Below are 25185 nucleotides of genomic sequence, written 5' to 3' on the forward strand. Positions count from 1 at the left end.
CTAGCTGCACATGGCACAACCTTGAGTAGGAGTACATGGGAAATCTAGCTTGACAAATTTCCATCCTTTGTATCAGACTGTGTAGCTGGAGATTCTGCCAGCACTACTTTATAATCGAATGCAGAGTGTTCCATTAAAAAAACAGTTTTTTGGGCAGCTGCCCTATTATAGGGTTGCTGGTGAACCATGTGACACATGTGGTAAGCAATCCAAATAATTTTTAAAAAATTAGGGCTGTTGTTGAAGATGTCCTTACCTCCCAACTTGTCCACACACTTCCGTTGCTGGTTTCTATGTTATTTAGGAATAAGCGAACTAGTTGCTCGTGTGACAGGCCCCACATACTCAAGCACGCACAAGGTGTTTCCAAACCACCACTTTTACCAACCTTACCGGTGCATTCAGTCAAAAAAAAAAACATGGATTGCCTACATTTGCCAGAGTGATTTCCTTTGGGCTCATGAGCTAGCCTAATCTCTCTTAGCAAAAACCCAAAACAAAATGTGATGGCGTTCACCCGTTCTGCTAAGTTGTAACTTTTGACAATACAAATACACAACACGATTTCTGCACAGAGAAGAAAACGGAACAACTAGTGTTCGGCTGAGAATGAACTTATTCTCAGTCAAATTTTCTAATTTGTTCATACATTTGCAAACAAAGAGTTCACCTGTGCTATTTAAAAATGCTCAACTAATGTACAATAAATTTTATACTTGGTTTTCATAGCTATAAAAAAGTAAATCTTGTACGGATCTCAATGTCAGATCCTAAAAAATATATAAGCGATCAATGACCTTGGTTGGCAATTACCAATTTTTATTTTGTGCACTAATGTTAGTTCCATAGTTCCTGTCCTTCGTTGGCAAAAACATTCACATATGTATGCAGCCCTGTTTTTCAGTCCCCTCGTATTTTGGATTAACCTTTGGCTATAGATTTGACCTGTAAAACAAAAGTGATAGTATCATCTAAAAAAAGTGATATGGCACAAAAAAATTAATGTTAGTTTTGTCTTTGATTTTTTTTCTAATGGTACTATTTTACATGGAACTCATATACTAGTAGCTATATTGTCAAATTTTGGCCCAAAATTCAAGAGGACCAATAACTCGGGACCTCGAAGTACATACATGTGTAAATTTTGTAAATTGTTGTAAAATGTAATTTTGTTATTTTACTCTTGTCCCATCACCTCGCAATAACACATGTATTTTGATCAATGTTTGTAATCAACCTGCTGCAAAAATAATAATAATGGCACTATAACATTCGCAATTAATTACCGAAGAACTGTGAAAATTCATCTGTCCATGCATTACTATGCCAAAACTAAAAAGTATGTAGTCCAACGAGCATGTCATTTAACAAAAAAAAAAACCAAGGCTAAGGGGAGAAGTTCCCTCCCTTAAATTTCACTGTTAGGTAGGTTGGAGAATCAAACCCACGTGGTTTGAGTTTTCTTGTTGATATGACGTTACTAGCAATCAAACAGGTAAAAATGCTACGAGTCATTTCATAAAAAAAACAAAAATCGCTACGAGTCATGTTCTGAAGAGGCCGGGTCTGAACTAGTCATGTTTGTATCTTGATATGAAGTTACGAGTCAAACAGTTAAAAAAAAATGCTGTGAGTTAACGATCGGAAAATGTTCTTTTCACTTGAATGGACTATAAAAATTCAAATCAGACCGGACGCGCGCCATTATCAGGTCAATCGGCCACCGTCCAAACCATGTCCCCTTGCAAGATCCAATGGCACACCTCCATCTCACCCGGCTTCCCGCCAAGCGCGGCGAATGCGCCGTGACCCGGGCTCCAGTCCGACGTGTCGAGGTGGCAGATCGCCACGCCACGGTTGATCTTCCACCCGGAGTCGGTGGCCAGGATCTCGGCCTCGTACACCCGCATGCTCGGCACCGAGTGGCAGTAGTACACCAGGTACGGGAACATGCTCTGGTGGCACGACACGGACCGCGTCGCGTGTCCGCCGGCGACGCCGGCCACCCTACCGATCCTGATGTCCCAGCTGCTGCCAGCTGCAGACTCGGTGCTGCGCACGGCCACATTGTCCCAGAGCATCTCCACGGCGAAGTCCAGCATGTCCTCGGCCGACGTCGCGCACCGCTTGGTCTCGCCTCGGCTGGGTGGGCGCGCGCACTCATCCACTGTTGACGCCACCACCTGCCTCATCGCGTTGCCCGACGGCGCCCCGAACAGCGCAGACACGGCACCCGCCTCAAACAGGATCTTGGCGGCGATGTCCCTCGGCAGGAACGCGCGTGGCGGCATCTTGTCGGTGATGTCCGGCATCGGCATCCGGTTCCCGGTGATGAGGTCTCGCTCGCGGAAGAACTTCCCCGGCTTGGGCGACCACTTGGGCGGCGGGCGGTGGTTCCTGGAGGAGGAGAGGGAGAGGTTGGCTGCCACCTTGGACACCTCCATCCTCAACATGTTCTGGTACTCCTTGAACTCGACGCCCTCGTTGGAGTAGGCCTTGAAGATGGTGTTGTCGCCGGTGTAGCGCGTGAACCCAATGCGGTGGTTGGGGTTGGCGCCCTGGCCGTACCCCTTGAACGCCACGCTCCCTGGGTTCACGGACTTGCCGTAGCTCTGGAAGTCGGCGGCGGTGCCATTGGCGTCGTTCGCGTAGGACGTGAAGCTGTCGTCGCCGACGTTGGCATTGTCCCTGTACCCCTTGAAATCGTCGGCGCCGCCATTGCTGCCGGAGGAGTAGCTCCGGAAGTTGTTCTGCGGGGTGTTCCCGTTGAGGCCGTAGGAGTCGAACGTGGTGATGCTAGTGTGTGAAAAAAATTGGGTCCATTTTATTGATGTGAAAAAATAGTATCTAGACTTGCCCTACCAACCAACCCAAACCACCACCTTTGAACATGGTGTGCTTCTTTCCATGCATGAAATGACACCAAAATTTGTCAGCATGTGCACATGCTCATGGCAGGCCTCCATGCAAAACTTGAAAGAATTATGTGTCACGTTTGGCTAGTGTTTTAGGGTTGTTTCACGGCGAAAACCCTAAAAATGCATGAAAATCCAGAACTCAATGAAATTTTATCATGGACGCTTGGTATGGTGATGCTAGTGTGTGAAAAAATGGGTTCGTTTTATTGATGTGAAAAAGTGCATCCAGACTTGCCCTATTGGCCAATCCGAACCAACCCCTTTGAACGTGGTGTGATTCTTGTGATGCATGAAACAACACCAAAATTTACCAGCATGTGGGCAAGCCTCCACGCAAAATTTGAAGGAATTCGAACACCGAACACACGTTGCATCATGTTCGGCTAGTGTTTTAGGTTTTTTTCACGGGGAAAACCCTAGAAAATGCACAAAATATCAGAACAGAATGAAATTTATCATGGATGCTTGGCATGCTGATGCTAGTGTGTGGAGAAAATTTTGGTCCATTTTTTTGATGTGAAAAGAGTGCATCCAGACTTGCCATACCAGCCTACCCGAACAACCACCTTTGAACACGGTGTGCTTCTTGCCATGCATGAAATGACACCAAATTTTGTCAACATGTGGGCATGCTCATGGCAGGCTTCCATGCAAAATTTGAAGCAATTCGCACACCAAACACACCTTGCATACAATTTCAGAATTCAATGAAATTTATCATGGATGCTTGGCATAGTGATACTATTGTGTGGAAAATTTTGGGTCAATTTTGTTCTTGTGGCCAAAAGTGCATCCAGCCTTACCCTACTGGCCTACCCGAACCACCACCTTTGAACATGGTGTGCTTCATTCGATAGATAAAATGAAACCAAAATTTTCAGCATGTGGGCATACTCATGGTAGGCCTCTATGCAAAATTTAAAGGAATTCGGACACCGAACGCACATTGTGTCACTTTCTGCTAGTGTTTTATGTTTTTTTTCACTAGGAAAATCCTAGCAAAATGCATAAAATGTCAGAACTCAATGAAATTTATCATGGATGCTTGACATGATGATGCTAGTGTGTGGAAAATTTTGGCTCAACAAAAAAGGTAAAACGAGAAACTACAAGAACAAAAAAGAACGAAAAATAATAATAAACCAGTGGCTCATTGATTTATTTTCATTTATCTATTTAATATATGTTCAGAAATTTTAAAACTGTTTGATTTTTTACCTGAACATGTTTCTATTTAAACGAACATTTTTGTTTAAGCGAACAACAAACAAACAATTTTTCTACTTAATAGATGTTCAGAAAATTTAATAATATTGATGTGAGCACTTTTCTATTTAAGCGAATAACTTTTTGACATATCTGTACAATTTTTTAAATGCGAATATTTTACTTTCTGAATAAAATTTAGAAAAGTGAACATTTTTTAATTTTGACCAAAATTTTATAAGTGTGAGCATTTAAAAAAAAGAAAAAAGAAAAGAGAAATAGAAAAAAACAAGAAAGAAATAGTGATAAAAGGACCGGTTCAATAATGGGCCGACCCAGCCGCGAACTGAAGTAGACGAACACCAAAAAAAAGAAGTAAATATCCACAAGTGCTAGGATGTCCTAGTTGGTTATTGTGGTTCTCCGTAGACCAAAAGGTCTTGAGTTTGATTCACATTGCTCGAGCTATTTTTTGAACTTTAATAAAAAGTGGGTATGATGCCTCGTACATGTCATATATGGAGATGGATGTACGGTTTGATGAAATGACCATACTATCCTTATAAGGTTTGTGGAGGAGGGGTGTACCGAAGCAGGCATTGTAATCACATGTCTTTATTGGAGAGGTTCGGACATCAAGTCCTAAGTTCGCAAGGACAACGAAGCCAACTTTTTTGTCACTACGATAGGAAAAATTATATTCCCAACCACCGGAGGAAGATCTTTACATGGGGTAGACAATCTCAGAGAAGTTATTGACTGGCGTTGCTCAGATCAGGATTGCAACCACAAATTTATTTTGTATGTACCACATTACATCTGAGAGATTGTTGGCTACAAATATGAAACCTTCATAAATTCATAGAGAAAAGATTGTCCAACATTCATTAATAGTGAAGCCCAAAAAATTATAATGTTCTATAAATTGCAAAGATGGAGTAGTAATTTTGAGAAGCTAACAGAGAGCAATTAGTAGGATTTGCTTTCGAGTGATGCATCATACAAGGCATGCATGGAACTAAACAAACCTTGATGGGCAAGGTGGACATGGAAAGCCATTGGGTGCACGCATGTTGGGGGAGCTAACTGGGATTGAGAGGCAACCAGGAACTAAGAATTACATCAGCCATTGTGTCATGTTATTTTTATAACATATTATCACGAGGCGAACTTGCATTCCCCACCATGACTTGGGTTATTTGTCGACCAGATGATGGGGCCATATCATCAGCAAAAGGAATATCTCACAAAGCTGTTGGAACATCTTGTATAAGGTTACGTTTCTCCGGCAAAACAGTGTTTCATCCCACCTGAGACGGAGGTGGTACAGGGCACGCAGGGCCAAGGCTCGGAAGCCTAGAATTTTGTTATTAGCCATGTATACGTATATGTTAGGCGTGGTCCTTTGTGTCAATTACAATATACATCCCAGCCTAGTCAATTTATCCCTTTTGGCAGGACTCTGAAGTACACTGATATGGTATAATCCTGAGTTAGACCATTAATCAATGCTCGTACTGTAGGGGGTAAGCTGTAACTTCGGGGGTTGATCAAGAGAGCAAGGAGATGAGTGATTGAATGAAACAAAACGTAAAGGTTTCTCACTGATGCATCCTGTCATGGTGCAATTTCCGCAATATGCGTGAAATTGACTATTCTTGCGGAGTTGGATTTCCTCTATGTGAAGCTTTGGCATGAAGATAATAATAAGTAGAGTTAATATATTAAAATTAATTTGCTTCGAGGAACCATGCAGAAATTAAATTTGCGGACATGTTCGATAAGTGAAGATCAATCGCTAGGACTCTCTCGAACACCTAATACTTTCCATAATCCTAATCTAGCTAGTGAGCTTGTAGCAAGGACACCATTCGGCTTCACTGGAGAGGAAGAAGAAACACAGCACGAATGGAAGCAATTAAGGCCTAGTTTGGCAACAAGGTTTTTTGCAAAGCCAATGTAATTGAAAACCTCGTTATTCCAATGTGTGGGCAATGAATACTTCAGTTTCTAAAAACCGCAATTTTTCTCAGTTTTAGCAAAACTATAGAGATGTTTGGGAAGTGCAGTTTTTCTTAGTTTCTTGGTTTTGACCACTCGTTGCATGCATAATTCTAGATATTGCTAGCTGAACCAAATTGAGCTACATCAAAGGAGTTATACAACGACGTGATCAGCTTGTGTTAATTAACGGCCACCGCATGCCTATAGCCTTGTCATGCACGTGAACATCATCTAGATGCTAGGATATGTTGTTGAGTAATCTTATATCTCTCGCCACATGGAATCGACCGGCTCCAAGTATAACTTTGCTCCAAGTATCAATCGATCTACTCCAGGGTCTAAGCCTTGATAGGACCGAACGTCTAGTACTATCTGTAAGTGGATCATGGTGGTCTCCACAGAGGGTAGGGTGCTCTGCAGGCATTAGTAGGGATTACTTCATGAGGTGTCCCATGCTCATATTGGAAGGAACAAAAAGAGAGAAAAACATGTCGAGGTCTAACATGACATGCTGTAATATGGTCATGAACCCAATTAACTTCACTTGGCCACCACTACAATGTTCTCTCTTTTTTAAGAAATATTTGTACTTTCTACACAAAGTCACTTTGATAATGTGATGCTCCTTTTATAGCTGGTCGCTGCACCGACTTTATTACAGTGTCAGGATCTTAGATGGAGCAAACACTCGAACGCTAGTAATGTTTACTTTTAAGAGAGTGGATTTTTGGGACCTGTGTATCTATGCACCAGTCATTGATGCTCTCCATTTTGAAATGAACGACCACGAGATATTGGCCACGGGGTGGTTGTGGCACCATTGGATTGGCCATGCGATACTTTAACAGTATTCCTGTACAAAGTTAACTTGATAGGATCAAATGACTATGCTTGTGGCGGATCTTGATGGCAGATCGAACGATGATTAGGGGTCAAGATCCAGAACCATGGTTCTTTCAAACATTAGTGGGTTGTTATCACCTATCACATATGTGTACCATTCGATTCCATTGATTTTTTTTGGAAAAGGAGGATGTACCCCCGGCCTCTGCATCTGGACGATGCATGCAGCTATATTATTAATTATTCACAAAGACCATACAAGGTGATACATCAATAAGTCTGAAGCCACCATCTTGGCAACGCTGTTGCTACTCCTATCCCCTTGATGAAGGTGTGCCGAATGTCCGGGCCTAATACCAAACAGACATCGCATCAAAGCCTAACATCTAAAGCCGGGTGTCCCATCCAAGCCACTACCTGGATTGGGTCCCACCACTAGTAGAAAAAGGGACTATTGTCCCGGTTCGTGAGGGCCTTCTGTCCCGGTTTGTGAACCGGGACTAAAAGGTCGTTACTAATGCCCTTGGCCTTTAGTTTCGGTTCTTACATGAACCGGGACAGAAGGTCCTCCACGTGGCCGCTGCGGCCAGCCCAGGACGGGGGGCCTTTGCTCCCGGTTGGTGACACCAACCGGGACCAATAGACATCCACGCGTCAGCATCTGGCTGGAGCTGAGGTTTTTGTTTTTTTTGAAAGGGGCTGATTTAGGGGTTTTGGGGGTTAATTTAGGTTGTTATTAGGTAGCTATTAGAGAGAAGTGTCCTCTCTTATATCTCCGTGCTTGATTTACCAACGCTACGTACTGCTATGCCTAAACATGGCTTAGATTGAAGTGAAGGCAACATGTGGTGCATGTCGAAAGTAATACTAATCCTAACTTGATCAAGTTTGGATTGTACTACTTTCGACATGCACCACATGCATGTTGCCTTCACTTCAATCCAATCCATGTTCATTTCACCCGCTGATATATAATAACTCTTCATGCGCGCATCATGCATCATCATATATAATAACAAGTCCTACTAATCATCATCATACAACTTCTACTCGTTATTAATAACAAGTCATAGTCATCGAACCAACCCTACTTAATTGTTCTTAGCACATGATCACCAGTATTAGGTAGGACCGAAATACCCTCTTTAAGGTAAAATAGCATAAAACAATATAGACCCCTGACTCTCCATTATGGAGAATGGAGATCATCCTGTCTCCAATTCTTGCGCTTCGCTTCCTTTTGCTTCCAAGAACCTCCTTGCGACTGTCCATACATTTTTTCCATTCTTTGATTTGCATGTCTCCACTTCTTTTAGAAATCCGGTATGGACAGTTGAGATTCGTAGGATGACCTGGTTGTATGTTCAAAACATCAAGCCTACCATTCTGATAAATCAAATGAGGCACACAATCCTCTGGGATTATCTGTTGAAAAACATAGTAATAACTTCATAGTTAGCAATGATGTACTAGTTTTAGAAGTATGCAAAATATGCACGGATGTCGTAATAGTAAGAAATCTTACCAGGGTATCTCCATAGTAGTTACCGTAGTTCAACACGTGCACTAGTGGCACGTATTGACCATAATGTGGAGGAGTTTTACAATAGATATTGTAATTCTCAAGATCAGTACAAAATCCGACCAGATGAGTTTTCTCCTTATAAGTTAACTCAGAGCCATCGGTGTAGTAGGTTCTGTCTACCATGTTCCGCACATTGTTTGAACAATCAAAATAAGCTGTCAATGAAAATAAGCTGTCAACTATTTTGAAATGAACAATATAAATTAGCTAATAACTATGTTTGAGAAACTCACATAGCGGTAGAATTGGAGGCGTATCAACAAGGACCCAAATGTCCATATTGTCTTGCTCGATGTCAGGATCACCAAGATCCATGGTGACAAGCATACCCTCATCAAAACCATACATCTTGCAAAATGCTTCCCAATTTTTGCAACCAAAATGGGTTACGCTCTCAGAATTATACAGATTTACTTCAAAATCTATATCATGATGGGTCCTTAGGTGAATTTTCTTTGTTTCCATACTTTCATGGTCTTCAAAACCCATCCTCTCCAAGACGTAGCGTCTTGCATGGCATGGGATAAGCTAGCCGAATTGTAAAAGATGAAAAGTACACGTTGAAATAGTTGAAGTCGTGCTTAATTACGAAAAAATAACACTTGTCGTCGTTGCGTACCGTTTCAACATCGAAGGTCTCCTCCAGCTTAATACTGAAGCGCCGATCTTCGTCCAGGTGAGGCCTGTCGCACTGACCTCGGTCGTCGTGGCACCAGTCGCACTCCCCCGGGAGACTTTCGTCGTCCGAGTACGACATTTCCTATGTTCATAATTCAAATATTAAACGTCTACAATTAAATATATGTACTAAAAAACCTAAGTTAGATCATTATTATTCATCACGGGTTGACTATCGGTTTGTCGAGTCTTTTCTTGAAAACTCTCAGCTCACGTGGTGTATACATTCGACCGTTGGTGATGGTCGCTCCTCCATTTTCCCCGAGTGCATTACACCAAAATGTCTAGCACACGGGAACAAAGGAGAAGCGACCCCCACGACAACAGTCGGGATTCTTCGTCCTCTCATATATATATGGTGGAACTCTCCCTCACTGATTCCTCTCTGACATTTGCGACCGTCGGTGATGGTAGCTCCTCTTTTCGTTCTCGAGTGCATTACACCAAATTGTCTAGCACACGGGAACGAAGGAGAAGCTACCCCCACGACAACAGTCGGGATTCTTCGTCCTCTCATATATGGTGGAGACTCGACAGACTTACAGTCAACCCGAAATATCGTTTAATTATCTTTCTAAAAGAGGATTTGGCTGGTCTCACCTCGATGTTGGAGGGGGCGGTGACGGGGACGACGGCGGGGATGATGGAGGGGCCGGGGCTCCTAGATTTCTGCGAAAACAAAACCCTATAAGCTATCAACTAATCATAGTGCTCTCCAATTTTAGCATTCAAAGTAGGAGTAGTTTTCCACTTTGAGCATTCAATAAGCAAAATCAAATCATAAAATAAAGTAGTATTCAAATTAGGATGCATTCAATTATAAGCAAACTACATCATCTCCATGCGCCCGTACATCGTCGAATATTATCACTAATACACTTCGAATACTATCATACATATAGCATGGCTAGTACAGCTAGAACAGTAGCGCCCGAGGGGTATCGGCGCGGGCAGTGGACACCCAAAGGGACGGAACCATCACAGGATCATAGCTCCAGTGAGATCCCTGAAGAACCTGCCAGGTATTGTCGAACCTGCCCTCCAACGCAACCATGTAGCAACGGACGTGCTGGTCCTCCTCGCTGACACGGTGACGTACCACCTCCGCGGTGTCCGGAAGCCTCGGCACCGTCACTGGCCCACGCGAACGCCACCAAACAAGGATCGGGTCAACGACGGGCTGGCTCCTCACCAACCTACGCCCACCGGAAGGTAGCACCTCCCAAAACCAGCCCGGCGGAGCCCAGTCCCGGACATGGCCCCTCTGATCAAGCCGGCCTCCACCGCGGAGTCGACGTCGAGGATGCGGGATAGGCATCGTCGACGTCGATGCGGGAATAATTGCTTTAACTAAAAAAACAAACTAGTTCTATTAATTTCCTTGCTAAAAATAAACTACTTCTATAGTAAAATAAACTAGTTTTGTTAAATCAACTAGTTCAACTACTAATTAAGCACTTACTATAAATAAAATAAAGTAGTTTTATTAATTAATCAACTAGTGCAACTACTAAGCACTTACTATAAATAAATAAAATAAAGTAGTTCTTACTAAAAATAAACTACTTCTATATATAGTAAAATTTAATAAAATAGTTTTATTATTTAATCAACTAGTTCAACTACTAAGCACTTACTATAAATATATAAAATAAAGTAGTTCTTACTAAAAATAAACTACTTCTATATATAGTAAAATTTAATAAAATAGTTTTATTAAATCAACTAGTTCAACTACTAAGCACTAACCTAAAATCGATATCTACTAATAATTAACCTCAATAAAAAATTAATACATATATGAAAAAAACGTATATAAACAAAAAAATTCTATGAACATTATATTCATACATACATAGCCACATCCATTCATCATATAGCTACCACATACATATATGTATATATACATTATATATATGAAAAAATGCAACGAACAAAAAAATAATACAAATTATATGAAAAAATAAACAGAGCCGTGGCGTGGCGGCGGCTCACATCGGGCGACGGAGGCGACGACGTGGGTGGCGGAGGGCGACGGCGACCGCGGCGGGCCGAGGGCGGAGGGCGACGGCGACGACGGGGGGGTGGGGGGCGGAGGACGACGGCGACTGGCGACGGTGTGGGCTCGGGGGCACGGGCGACGGCTGCGGGGCAGCCTGGAGGCGTAGATCGAGCTCGCGGCGTCGTCGGGCGGGGGGAAACTGGCGATGAAAATCTGAAAATTTCCTAAGTGCTGGCTTATATAGCAAAGACGTTGGTCCCGGTTCAACGCACAAACCGGGAACGATGCCACCTTTAGTCCCGGTTGGTGCCATCAACCGGGACCAAAGCCCTCTGCTTCCCGCCCTTTGGGCTGCTGAAAAGAGGCCTTTGGTCCCGGTTGGTGCCACCAACCAGGACCAAAGGGGAGCATTGGTTCCGGTTGGAGCCACCAACCGGGACTAATGTGCTGGCGCGGTGCGGTGGGAAGTTTAGTCCCACCTCGCTAGCTGAGAGAGCTCAGCACCTGTTTATAAGCTGCGTTGCAGCTCAGGTGCTGAGCTCCTCTCTAATATGCAGGCATTACATGCCTACCCTTGTCACTGCCATGTTGGGCTTATTGGGCCTGCATCCTGGCCCATGTGCAGATGGGTTTCTAGTCGTATGCAGGCCGTGTGGCCCATTAGGCGGCATTTTTTTTATTTTTTCCAATATTTTTTTGTTTTTTGAATTATTTATTTTCTTTTGATTTTTGCTTTATTTTTTTATTGTTTTTGTTTTTAGCTCAGAATAATTATAAACTTTCTGTTACTCCATTAGTTTCCAAATTTGAATAGTTTAAATTTTAATTCTTTACGAAAATACTAGAGGTTTATAAAAGCTTTTTAGTTGATTCCTTTTGCTATTAGAGTTTATAAAAGCATTTCAAATGAACTCTGAAAAGGTTGAAATTTTGAATGGTATCATCATTTCATCCACATAGCATGTTCAAGATAGTTGAGAGGGTTACGGCAAAAACTGGATGCACTTCGTGTACAAAACGGACAATCTCTTTCAAAGTATCAGGATTTCATACGGAAACTCGTCTGTTACAAAGGGATTTCATTTTTTAAAACTTATTTGAACTCCTGACTTTTTGTGTGTTCAAAATGCACCATTCAAAGCCACATCATCATTTTTCAATCCTTTCTGACTTCATTTGTTATTTTTCATGCATTTACTAATTATTTTGAGCTATAAGACCCTAAAATTGAAAAGCATTTCAAATGAACTCTGAAAAGGTTGAAAGTTGGCATGGTATCATCATTTCATCCACATAGCATGTTCAAGAAAGTTGAGAGGGTTACGGCAAAAACTGGATGCACTTCGTGTACAAAACGGACAATCTCTTTCAAAGTATCAGGATTTCATACGGAAACTCGTCTGTTACAAAGGGATTTCATTTTTTAAAACTTATTTGAACTCCTGACTTTTTGTGTGTTCAAAATGCACCATTCAAAGCCACATCATCATTTTTCAATCCTTTCTGACTTCATTTGTTATTTTTCATGCATTTACTAATTATTTTGAGCTATAAGACCCTAAAATTGAAAAGCATTTCAAATGAACTCTGAAAAGGTTGAAAGTTGGCATGGTATCATCATTTCATCCACATAGCATGTGCAAGAAAGTTGAGAGGGTTACGGCAAAAACTGGATGCACTTCGTGTACAAAACGGACAATCTCTTTCAAAGTATCAGGATTTCATACGGAAACTCGTCTGTTACAAAGGGATTTCATTTTTTAAAACTTATTTGAACTCCTGACTTTTTGTGTGTTCAAAATGCACCATTCAAAGCCACATCATCATTTTTCAATCCTTTCTGACTTCATTTGTTATTTTTCATGCATTTACTAATTATTTTGAGCTATAAGACCCTAAAATTGAAAAGCATTTCAAATGAACTCTGAAAAGGTTGAAAGTTGGCATGGTATCATCATTTCATCCACATAGCATGTGCAAGAAAGTTGAGAGGGTTACGGCAAAAACTGGATGCACTTCGTGTACAAAACGGACAATCTCGTTCAAAGTATCAGGATTTCATACGGAAACTCGTCTGTTACAAAGGGATTTCATTTTTTTAAACTTATTTGAGCTCCTGACTTTTTGTGTGTTCAAAATGCACCATTCAAAGCAGAGACTGATTTTAAATGGTGCATATTCAACACACAAAAAGTCTGTAAAGATCGCCAACCCCAACATAAAAAAATGAGCATAGATGCGCTTATAGAGAAAATTCAACCTAAATTCATAATAAATTTCTATGAATTTCAGAGAAACTCACTCTGAATTTAGGTCAAATTCCCTGTATAAGGGCATCTATTTTCATTTTCAGAGGAGCTCAACAAGGCAGAGAGGGACGGGCTTATAAACCGGTGTGAGCGCCCTTCGGTTGGCGAGGTGGGACTAAACTTTGGCCGCAACGAGGACCAACCCTTTAGTCCCGGTTTGTGGTCATGGGCCAGGGGCGAGGCGCATTGGTCCCGGTTCGTGCCTTGAACCGGGACCAAAAGGTCCAGACGAACCGGGACCAGTGGCCCACGTGGCCTGGCCGGCCCCCTGGGCTCACGAACCGGGACTAATGCACCCATGGGTCCCGGTTCGTGCGGAACCGGGACTAATGGGCTGGCCAGGCCCGAACGAAAGCCCTGTTTTCTACTAGTGCACCCCGGTCTGGCACACTCCCAGTGAGCACCACACGCTGCAAGGGCCGTCACCTCCATCATCCCTCGGTCCATCCTCAGAGCAAAAAAGATGTACCGAACTTTCCAGGCCTGTCTGCCATCAACGCCACCATGACGCCAGACAGCTTCCTCCTCCTACGCACGTCCGGCTAGACACATCCGTCGTCGAGAATCAGCTACACCATGCCGCTAATACTCGTCGTCGTCGACGCGGTAGATCCAACGCCGCTCCACCTGCCGATCGACCTCAACACTGTCGCCACTGCAGGAACTGCCATGTAGAGCCCACCACCAACAGTACCTCTCCCCCGAACACCCAAGCCTCCCAAGACGGCGCCTCCATGGAGGACACGACGCTAAGGGCGCCGCCGCCACCCAATCCAAGACGGATTTTGGACTTTCGTCCGGGAGTGGGTCAGAGGTGGATAGGAGGGGACCTTGGCTTCGCCTCAAAGGAGGGTAACGACGCCAAAGCCATTGCCAATGCCGGGTCGATATAGCCGACCAAAGTTTCCTCCGGTCCCCAACCTGTATCACCAACCTCTGTCTGCTCCGGATCTGGCCATAAACCGAGAAACGAAACCATCCGGAGAAGAAAGCACCATGGGACGACTCTAGTGCAGATCCGTCCAGGCTCCAGATCCAGAGAATCCAACCTGGGCAACGACGAGTACCACCACCCCGCACTGGCCGCCGGCGTCCAAGCGCCAGATCGCGAAAGATCTGACCCGAACGCAGGGGCTCACGCAGCCACCAGATCCTGGCGCTCCCGCAGCCGGCAATCCGCGCTGCAAACGTGGACTCCAGCCATCGGCGCATCGTGCACGCCGCGGCCAGGATCCGCCCGCAGCGCCGCCGAACCCCACGGTAGTCCGGCGCCACTTCACGCACAGGCCGTCCCGTGCCAGCCAGATCGCGCGTAGGGGAGAGATACCCCGCTGCCGCCCTTGCCGGCCAGGCTTCGCCCGGCGGCCCTGCTGGCGGCGGCGAGGGTGAGGGAAGCAAGGGAGAGACGCCCGACGGCGGCGGCGGCTAGGGTTTCCCCCTGGCCGCCCACGGGGGCGGACGAGGGGGTTACGAGGAGGAGGTTACGTGATTTGGACAACTACTACGATACTATACAAGCTCAATATATATAGCTAACTTTTAGCCAACCGCTAGCTAGTTTTGCATAGATAGTTACATATCCTCGTTTATCCTCGATAAGTCATGGTGCATGTCAACTGGCACTAACACTTATGCAAGCATAAGCTTGTGAGGCTTCAGGAATTTCAACATTTTAGACACAAAAGGTTGGTGAGTAAGCAATGCATTGTGCATGTTACCGATTCTCATTCGCAACATGTAAGCTCACACATACTCCTTTGTTGCGAGAAAGATAGAGCTATACTGATGCCTCGACATTACGATCACAATTACGAGTGATCAAATATTCGGGAATATGGTTACAATTACAAGCAAAAAGCTTAGAAATTTGCTGGTAAAGATGTATGGATATGCCAAATTGGTGGTGTGGCTCTTGCATGTGCCAAATGCAAAGCTCCGGACTTGCAAACATCGAGGCAATTAAGCCAAAATTATGACAAGCTTTTTCATTGAGGGTCCAAAATTATGTCATGTAACACGGAGGGTCATCTTTGGTACACGCTGCATTGAGGCCATTGTATTGGAGAACAAGTGCTACGACCTCCAATGGATACGGGACTACTCGAAAAAACCCTACAAAATGAAACTGTTATAGCAAAGTTACATCAAATATTCGCTGAATGAACACGAAAGTTTCAATGGAACGAATACAAAGTCGAAGCCAAATATTCAATACGATACTGGTTGCAAACAAGCACACCAAGCTGGTGTGGTAGCAAACATCGGTGTCGGCTCCTGCCCATCAGCAGTCAGTTACCTCTCATCTTGTTTACACACTTCCGTTACTGGATTCTATGTTAATTAGGATTAAGTTGTTTTTGACAAACTGGTTAGGACTAAGTGAACTAGTTGCACGCATGCCAGGTCATACAAGCATGCACAAAGCGCTTCCAAACCACCACTTTTACCAACACTAGCAGTGCATACACGGGGTGCCTAACCTCGCTTAGCCAAAAAAAAAAGAGCGTTGAGACTTTCTGCTAAGTTTCTATCATTCGGCTGAGAATGAACTGATTCTGAGTAAACGTTTTGAATTGTTCATATACTGTATTTGCTAAATAAATGTTTACCCGTGCTACTTTAAAATGCTCAACTAGTGTAGGAAAATTGTAGTATTTGTTTTAAGAGTTATATAAAGGTAAATCTTGTATGGATTTCAATGTAATAACCTAAAATTATATAAGCGATCAATGACCAATATAGCAACCTGTGTACAAAATTATTAATGTTTATTAGTGCAGTAATGTTAGTGCCAGATCTCCTGGCCTTGGTTGGCAAAAACATTCACATAGTTCGCCGTCCTAGTTTTCTGGCCCCCCTTGTAGTTCGGATTAACCTTTGGCTATCAATTTTGAGTTGTAAAACATAAGTGATATGCCACAAAAAAAGATCTTGGTTTTGTATTCGATAGAAATTTCTAATGTTACTATCTTTACTACATAGAACTCGTATTTCATTAGTTATATGGTCACAAATTGACAGAAATATGAGGGGGGGGGGGGGGGTATTTTTGGTGCTATTTTTTCAGGGCCTACGTGTTGACTACGAGGCACGCGTTCTACTGTTCAAAAAAGAATCCCTAAATTTTCCTTTTCACTTGAACTCCTAGGTTCTGAAGAGGCAGGGTCTGAACTGGTCATGTTTGTATCTTCTTGATAAGGAGTTGCGAGTCAAACAGTTAAAAAAATGCTACTGAGTCAATGATCAGAAAACGGTTCTTTTCACTTGAATGGACTAAAAATTCAAAACAGACTGGCCGCGCGCGGTTATCAGTTCAATCGGCCACCGTCCAAACCATGTCCCCCTGGAAGATCCAATGGCACACCTCCATCTCACCGGGCTTCCCGCCAAGCGCGACGAACGCGCCGTGCCCCGGGCTCCAGTCTGACGTGTCGAGGTGGCAGATCGCCACGCCACGGTTGATCTTCCGCCCGTCGATGGCCAGGATCTCGGCTTCATACACCCGCACGCTCGGCACCGAGTGGCAGTAGTACACCAGGTACGGGAACATGCTCTGGTGGCACGACACGGACCGCGTCGCGTGGCCTCCGGCGACGCCCGCCACCCTGCCGACCTTGATGTCCCCGCCGCTGCCCGCCGAGGACTCCGTGCTACGGACGGCCACATTGTCCCCTAGCATCTCCACGGCGAAGTCCAGCATGTCCTCGGCCGATGTCGTGCACCGCTTGGTCTCGCCCCGGCTGGGCGGGCGCGCACACTCGTCCACCGTCGACGCCACCACCTGCCTCATCGCGTTGCCCGGCGGCGCCCCGAAGAGCGCCGACACGGCTCCCGCCTCGAAGGGGATCTTGGCGGCGATGTCCCTCGGCAAAAATGCCCGTGGCGGCATCTTGTCGCTAATGTCCGGCATGGGCATTCGATTCCCGGTGATGAGGTCTCGCTCGCGGAAGAACTTCCCCGGCTCCGGCGACCACTTGGGCGGCGGCCGGTGGTTCCCGGAGGAAGAGAGGGAGAGGTTGGCTGCCACCTTGGACACCTCCATCCTAGACATGTTCTGGTACTCCTTGAACTCGACTCCCTCGTTGGAGTAGGCCTTGAAGGTGGTGTTGTCGCCGGTGTAGCGCGTGAAGCCGATGCGGTGGTTGGGGTTGGCGCCCTGGCCGTACCCCTTGAACCCCACGCTCCCCGGGTTCACGGACTTGCCGTAGCTCTGGAAGTCGGCGGTGGCGCCATTGGCGTCGTTCGCGTAGGACGTGAAGCTGTCGTCGCCGACGTTGGCGTTGTCCCTGTAGCCCTTGAAGTCGTCGGCGCCGCCGTTGCTGCCGGAGGAGTAGCTCCGGAAGGTGTTCTGTGGGGTGTTCCCGTTGAGTCCGTAGGAGTCGAAGGTGTCCGTGGCGCTGTTCGCCTTGTCGCCGTAGTTGATGAAGGCGGACATGATCGAGTTGGTGTGGTTGCCGTAGGACTTGAAGGACTCGCCGACGCTGTTGGCCGTCTTGCCGTACCCGGTGAAGCTCTCCACGCCTGAGTTGGCGTCCTGCGTGTACGCCGAGAAATCGCGGGAGCGGCCGTTTCCGGCGACGTCGTAGTTGGCGAAGGTCACGGCGACCGTGTTGGTCTCGCCGTCGTACTCGGCGAACTCACCGGCGCCGCCGGTGGCACCGGCAGTGTAGGAGTTGAAGCTGGCGGTGCCGACGTTGCCCAGCGCCTGGTACGTCGCGAAGGAGTCGTTCCGGCCAAGCGAGCCCTTGCCGTACCGGTGGAAGGAGTCGACGGGGTTGACCTGGCCTCGCGAGTAGACGGCGAACGCGTCGGCGCCGCCGCCGCCGCTGTTGCCGTAGCTGCTGAAGTTGCCGTTGGCGTAGTTCTTGAACGGCGCGCTGGAGTTGGTGGCAGGCGAGCCGGACGCGTCCCCGGCCTTGGACGGCCCCGAGCCCGACCAGATGGCGCCGGAGGTGGAGGGGCAGAGGATGGACGCGGCGGTGCAGAAGGCAGGCAGGCGCGAGCCGAGCTGGCCGGCGGCCGCCAGGTTGGAGAAGGCGACGGCGTCGGGCGCGGAGAGCGGGGAGAGCTTGGCGAAGAAGAAGGCCGGGTGGAGGCGGCTGCCGTGCACCTTCCGGTGCCAGTACCGGATGAAGGCCGCCTTCGCCGTGAACGGGTTGACGGGCAGCGACGACGACGGCGTCAGCCGCGGCGCCGGAGGGGATGGCGAGAGTGGCGCCGCTTTGTAGGAGGAAGGGGAGCTCCGTGGCAGGCCGTATGGCGGTGGCAGCAAACGCAGCGGCGGAGCAGCGGACGGGGAGAGGGCACCGGAGAGCAACGAGGACCGTGGTAACCCGCGTGGGGTTGGGAAACGTGGCCGTGGATCATAGAGCTCCGAAGGCCGTGGATCATAGGGCGGAGAAGTGGAGGGAGAACCGACGGTGGACCGTGGAAGCCATCGTGGCGTCAATGGACGTGCCGCCGGAGAAGGGCATGGTGAGACGGCAATGTACGTCGGCGAAGAGCGTGGCAGGCGGGAGAGGAGGAGCAGGACGACGGTGACCAGGATGAGGTGGGAGTGGCGAGGGAGCGCCATTGTTGGCTTGGAAGTTGGGGATGCATGCAGCAGAGAGACGTACGGGATTTATTGGATCAGGAGGAGCCGGATTAGGATTATTGTTGGAGTTTGGACTGGATGAATAATGCATGCGCAGAGCGTTGGAAAATTAGAAGCGATGTTGTTGTTCCTTGCTCGTCAGATTGACCGAACCTAATTCCTAACTGTCCGCTCGGGATCAACGGCGACCTGCACAGCGAGACCTTGTACTTTTGAATGACTGGGGTTCCAATCTGTCTTGTTCTAGTACTCTCAGCGTGTTTGGCAGTTTGAGGGGATGGGCATGGGAGTTTTTAAGGGGGAGTTGGCTGAGGGATAAGACATGGGAAGTGGACTACTAGTCCCAGTCCCACGTTTGGGTTGGGATGGGAATTAGTCATGGGAATTTGACAAAATAAAATGACGGTCAGTACAGAAGCCATCAAAACCGGATACAAACAGATTATCCCTTGCATTCAAACTATTTTGCATAGATATTAAATGTATTCCTTACAGGAAAAGTTTCTTATTTAAGCAGAATATTGTATGAATCGAGAAGCTATGCCATTCTGAATAAAAATATATGATAAGTGTATAGCTTATTTAGGGCATCTCCAATGCAGAACGCTTAGACAGGCGCTTAGAGAAATTAAAAAATATCATAAAATTGCCTGCGCTGTTTGTTTCAATGCTAGACGCTACGTAGCGGGCGCTTAGGAAAACCAGCTGCCGTACCAGCGCTCTACCCCGCACGGCAAAGAAAGAACAAGCGCTCGCTTCTAGTTTTTGCGCCGATGCCTCGTACGACGCCAGGAATAAACGTTCCAACCGTGCATCGACCAGGGAATAAATCCCGACGCCCCTGCGTTAGCGCCTGCATTGGACATGCCCTTAGCTGCGATTTCCCGCGCATTACAGAGGATTTTCGCGCGCTTCTTCTTTCCGTGGCTTACGGAGCGGGAGCAACGAACTGGGCGATAGTTTTCTTTCTCTCGCTTCCCATTCCCTTGATCAATTACCGGGGGGCGTGGGAAGAAAAAAGGGGGAGTTGGACCCGTAACTCCCTTTCCCCTGCCCTCTTTAATTCCCCTGTCCCCTAGTCAAACAAGGGACTTTAAGTCCTCCACCCTCCTAATTCCCATTCCCTAATAATATTTTCCCCCAAACAAACACGCTGTCTGGGTGCGGCAAAATTAGCATGAATGTACTACGTTTCCAACACAACTAGCAGAGACATTATTGATTCGTGCCGATTTATCTCATGAAATTTTACATATTTATATCCTGGTCTCGCTGCGTCACAGTCCAGATATAATCAAGGGAAGTTCCTAGAACTCATCTAGAATTTTTTTAGGGGTAGAACCATAGTATGAAATCAGCCACGATTGCATGAATTTCGTCTGATTAGTTGAAACGGTGTATAAAATTTATGCGGGCAACGTTGGATGGCCGGCTCCCGCATCCGTGTCCGTGGACTAGTCCCTCCTATCCATGGATGGATGCGAACGCAAATTAGCGGATCAGAGAACTAGGCAGTTGCCTAGTAGCAAGGTTCGCAGTGGCGCACCATACGCCCAGGGTCCGACTCCCACTGTCGGTGTCAAAACCGGCGGTCTCGGGTAGGGGGTCCCGAACTGTGCGTCTAAGGCTAATGATAACAGGAGGCGGGGGACACGATGTTTACCCAGGTACCGGCCCTCTCTATGGAGGTAATACCCTACTTCCTGCTTGATTGATCTTGATGATATGAGTATTACAAGAGTTGGTCTACCACGAGATCGTAGAGGCTAAACCCTAGAAGCTAGCCTATGATTATGATTGTTGTCTATGATCTATAGACTAGCCCGGCCCTGGTTTATATAATGCACCAGAGGCCTAGGATAACAAGAGTCCTAGCCGAATACGCCAGTGGGGGGGGGGAGTCCTTGTCTTGATCACCAAGTCTTGTGGAATCTTCCTTGTATGCGGCAGCTGTCCGAACTGGCCCATGAGTATACGGCCATGGGGGTCCTTAGCCCAATCTAACAGATCGGGAGACGACGTGGTGAGTACCCCCTAATTCAGGACACCGTCAGTAGCCCCTTGAACCGGTCTTCAAGTTGGGGACGCTCCTCGATTCTTCCAAACTATTCTTCATCTTCGGCCGTCGGTCTTGAAAACTGGTTCAACAAATCTGCTCATCTCCGATCTTGAGGATCGTTGAAGTAAATCTGAAGAGTTTACACGTCGGGTATCCGAGGAGCCCCTTTAAGTTCTCGGCCTTTATCAATGCCTTGTTATTTTTTATGCCACACCACGGGTTTGAAGTTGTTCCCGGGCGGCAGTGTCCTCTTGCATCCGAGCTCCAACGCCGAACTGCATTCGAGGTGTCTTTTGCAGCCGAGCACCAACGCCGGACTGCTTCAGAGCTCCAACGCCGGAATGTATCCGAGCTCCAACGCCGGACTGTGTCCAAGCTCCAACGCCGGACTATATCCGAGGTGTCATAGATCACCTTGGTTCAAAAATTTGAAAGAGTTTAGCTAAGTTTAATACCGGAAATGCCCTCTATGGAGCCAGCCACTGGCGCCCGAGCTTTTATGCCGGACTGCTTCTGAGGTGGTGCACCACCTTGGCCATGGGCTGATTTTTATGAATTTAATTCCAAATTGTGCAATGTAATCTCTAACGAGATGTATAGCCAGTATACCTCGAGGTGCGTGTTGGCCTAATATCCGGGATGCACCTGAAGGATAAAATCGAACCGCTAACCCTAGTAGCCCTGAGACTCAGGTCGATTCGTAAAATCAGCCTGAGGATCAATTCCCAGCTCGGTAGCATACCTAGGAATAAAAACGCGGTGTGCAAAGTCCTCGAGACTCAGGTTGGGTGCGGCCGACCAACCTGAGGATAATAATCTCCTCGAAAACTATATTGCATTTTAAATTTTCTGCATTGGATTGTCAATGCAGTAGCCCCCGAGCCACTGATCGGGTGGAACGCCAGACCAGGGGATCGATGTACCCCTTTAATATTTGTAAATGATAAGCACGAAGCCCAGTAGCCCCGAGCCTTAATGTGGGCACGGGTGGCCGAATTAAGGATCGATATCCGTAGTAAAATCATAAATTATGTGTAATGATTCTATGTATCCAAGTACTCTATATCATTAATGCTCGAATCCGCCTTGTACAAAACTTTGTTGACCGACCATCGGCTTCCACCTCCTCGGCTAGTAGCTGGGGAGTGTTTGTCCTACTTTATTAAGCCTTTACGAGGGCAAAGATTTACGGCAAACAAGGCAATCCGGCCCTACGGTTTTATAAACAAAGGTACGCGGAGAGATATGTTATATTACTTTTTAACGTAAGAAACATTTTCCAAAGAAAATTGTACGCTATCGGTTCCTTTTTTTGGGTTGTCATGCTAAGCATGATCATGAAACCTCAGCTTCGATCAATGTAGGAGCAAAATATTGAGGATTTAGTTCGGGGAAAGTTCCCGAACTCTATGGTATTAATGAACCAAAATTTTCATTTCCGTCGTTGCCGACCAATGTGATCCTTTAAGATTGCTAGCTTTCGGCTTCACCCAGTCTGAGGTACTAACTCGGATGACCCGGTAGTAACAATCACAGAGGTGCTCCCTTTACCGCCTAGCCGAACAATCGGGAACGTAGGGGTAAGCACAGGAGCCAAGCAACCCAGCTTGGCCAAAATCTTAAGTCAAATTGATGCATATTTATGGCTTTATAACGATAATTACGGAAGGCAACGTTTGTATAATGAATACAAATGCTGATGATATATACTTATTTTGACTCCATTGCGACTGTTTGTCAGTTGAAAGTGGCCCATCGTCGGCTTCTACCCCTTTGTAGATACTACGCAGGGTGTTTCTGCAATAACCAGACAACCCTTAGCCGACGTCTCGGTGCCTGGAGGCGGTTGTGTTAGCGGAAACGAGGCAATCAGATATCTTAGCTTTATAACTTTCACTTAGTCATAGGAGCTTTAAACTGGGGAAGTTAGCTACGAGCCCCCGGTTAGTGTTCGGCGACAGCTGAGGTCAAGCCGTAAACACGTCGGCCAATGTTATGAACGGCCCATCATTTAACACGGTCATCGGATCACTGACCAGTTTGCGCTTATTGTGACAGTCAGTTTTCGGCTTTCTCCACTGAGGTGCTTAACCATGCGAGCTGGAAGCACAATCGCAGTGGTTCTCCCGTTGTACACCTAGCCGAACAAAGCGGAACGTAGGAGGCAAGCACAGGAGCCGGCAACCCAACTATTGACCGAAGACACAATTCGAGACCGATGCATATATAGGAATATCCGAGAATGTTTTTGCCGAATCTCTAAAGGTTTCCGGCGTTGCACTGTGAGACTTATGCGAAAAACATACAAATAGTTTAAAAGTGCCAAAAGCTTGGGAAACCAGAAAACGTCGGTAAAAATATGACGTCCGAACAAGATCAAGTGTTCGGTGCCAATCCGAGAATTGGAAAAGAAAAAAAAATCGTGCTTCTGCCGCGCTTTAACAACGACCAAAAAGAAAACACATTTACAGCTCATATATAAATTTTAAAATCCCCCAAGTGACTTGAGAAAAAGAAATTTATGTATAATGATTGTATGTACCGAAGTACTTATATCATATCTGTGTTCACCCGAACTTTATACGCGTCTTAACCGACCGTCGGCTTCTCCCTCTTCGGTCAAGGACCGAAAAGTATTATGTACTCCCCCTGTCGAGAATATCGACGGTGTTTCCGATAACCAGGCAATCAGGCCATAAGGCTGTAACAGACAAAGCGCGCTCAGGGAACTTATGCTATATTACTGACAAAGTGTAAGAAGCATCTTCGAAGAAAATAGTACCCCCACCGATACCTTTCTTCGGTTGCTCACTATGAGACTTGTGCAATAGTTTTTTTGTACTCATGAGTTCCGTTGTGTGCCGACCATTATTGAAAACAGTAAGAGCGCTAGCTTTCGGCTTCACCTAGTCTGAGGTCCGGCTCGGATGACCCGATCGTGACAATCGCAGAGGTGCTCCCTTTACTCCCTAGCCGAACAATCGGGAACGTAGGGGTAAACACAGGAGCGAGGCAACCCAGCTTGCAAATCACTTAGGTCAATATGGTGCATATTGTGGCGTAATACACGAACAAGGAACGAAGCCGTACAACTATAATCATATGCAAGAAGAAAAGCTCCATGAAGGAAGCCCCCAAATAAAAAGGGTATTGGAGTATGTGTGTCACAAACAAAGTTATGACAAGGAATTTTTTCGCAAACAACTTTTTGCCAAAAAAGTACAATGCTTGGTCGAACCGAACAAAAATGGTAAAACTGAAAGTTTTTGAGTATGAAAGCGACTTAGCTGGTTAATGTGTTCGGCATTGATGACGCGATTCGGGCTTGTGGCGGGACGAAGACGCCCATTGATCTGTGATAGATCCGAAAAGGTTCGCGGTCCTCGGCATGGCCGAGGTCCCAGCCCCCAGGCCCGAGGTGTCCGAGCAAGGAGTTCGGCACTCCAGAGTGGTGACCGCGTAACGCAGTCAAAATCAATTACATGCACACATAAAACAGTGCGGTCCAGGAAATAATATATATATATATATAATCCTTGCATAATTGCTTTACGCAAAAATAATTTATTTAAAGAGATGTGGCCTGGCGCCGAAGCCAATGTCGATGCAGGGCGTCGGCGTGACGCAGTGAAGGCGTGACAAAGCCTGAATTTGCAGGGCGGTCTGGGTTCCGGATGCGGCGTTCGCCGAACTATGTACGGAAACCGGCCAAACCACCATGCGACCGTCTTTAATGTGGCCGCCATCTGATAGACCTGTGCACAGATGATAGAGCAAACCAGAGTAATAATTCCTTAAGAAAAATAAACCCAACAAGCAAAAATTGTTAGGATTAATAGCACCTGGTTTATTTGTTGTAGCAGTCCGAAGAAAAGCGACTCCCAAAATTGGGAATCGATCCGCACACCCATTGCCTGATGGGAGATAAAGCGACGGCATGGCGATGCTGGCAAAGGTTGGCTTGCTGAGGCAAAGCCCTCGGTCC

The 25185-nt window shown here is 46.3% G+C and overlaps 2 protein-coding genes across 2 annotated transcripts; both read right to left on the reverse strand.

Moving 5' to 3' along the window:
* Positions 1-1696: 1696 nt before the first annotated feature.
* Positions 1697-14749, reverse strand: LOC123142305 (BURP domain-containing protein 14-like). Its single transcript, XM_044561280.1, has 2 exons — positions 14685-14749; positions 1697-2796 (listed from the first exon to the last, which is right to left on the reverse strand). Exons 1-2 carry the CDS (start codon positions 14747-14749, stop codon positions 1713-1715), a joined length of 1149 nt encoding a protein of 382 aa, XP_044417215.1. The 3' UTR covers positions 1697-1712.
* Positions 14750-16785: 2036 nt separating this feature from the next.
* LOC123142970 (BURP domain-containing protein 14) lies at positions 16786-19192 on the reverse strand. The gene has a single exon (XM_044561694.1). It carries the CDS (start codon positions 19118-19120, stop codon positions 16859-16861), a length of 2262 nt encoding a protein of 753 aa, XP_044417629.1. The 5' UTR covers positions 19121-19192; the 3' UTR covers positions 16786-16858.
* Between the last annotated feature and the right edge of the window lie 5993 nt (positions 19193-25185).

Source organism: Triticum aestivum, chromosome 6D (assembly GCF_018294505.1).
Source record: "Triticum aestivum cultivar Chinese Spring chromosome 6D, IWGSC CS RefSeq v2.1, whole genome shotgun sequence".
Lineage (NCBI taxonomy): Eukaryota > Viridiplantae > Streptophyta > Magnoliopsida > Poales > Poaceae > Triticum > Triticum aestivum.

Coding starts and splice junctions, on each gene's coding strand:
- LOC123142305 (XM_044561280.1), bottom strand. CDS start 14,749: ATGGCTGGAGTCCACGTTTGCAGCGCGGATTGCCGGCTGCGGGAGCGC. Junction 2,797..14,684: donor CGCCAGGATCTGGTGGCTGC/GTGAGCCCCTGC, acceptor TTCACACACTAG/CATCACCACGTTCGACTCCT.
- LOC123142970 (XM_044561694.1), bottom strand. CDS start 19,120: ATGGCGCTCCCTCGCCACTCCCACCTCATCCTGGTCACCGTCGTCCTG.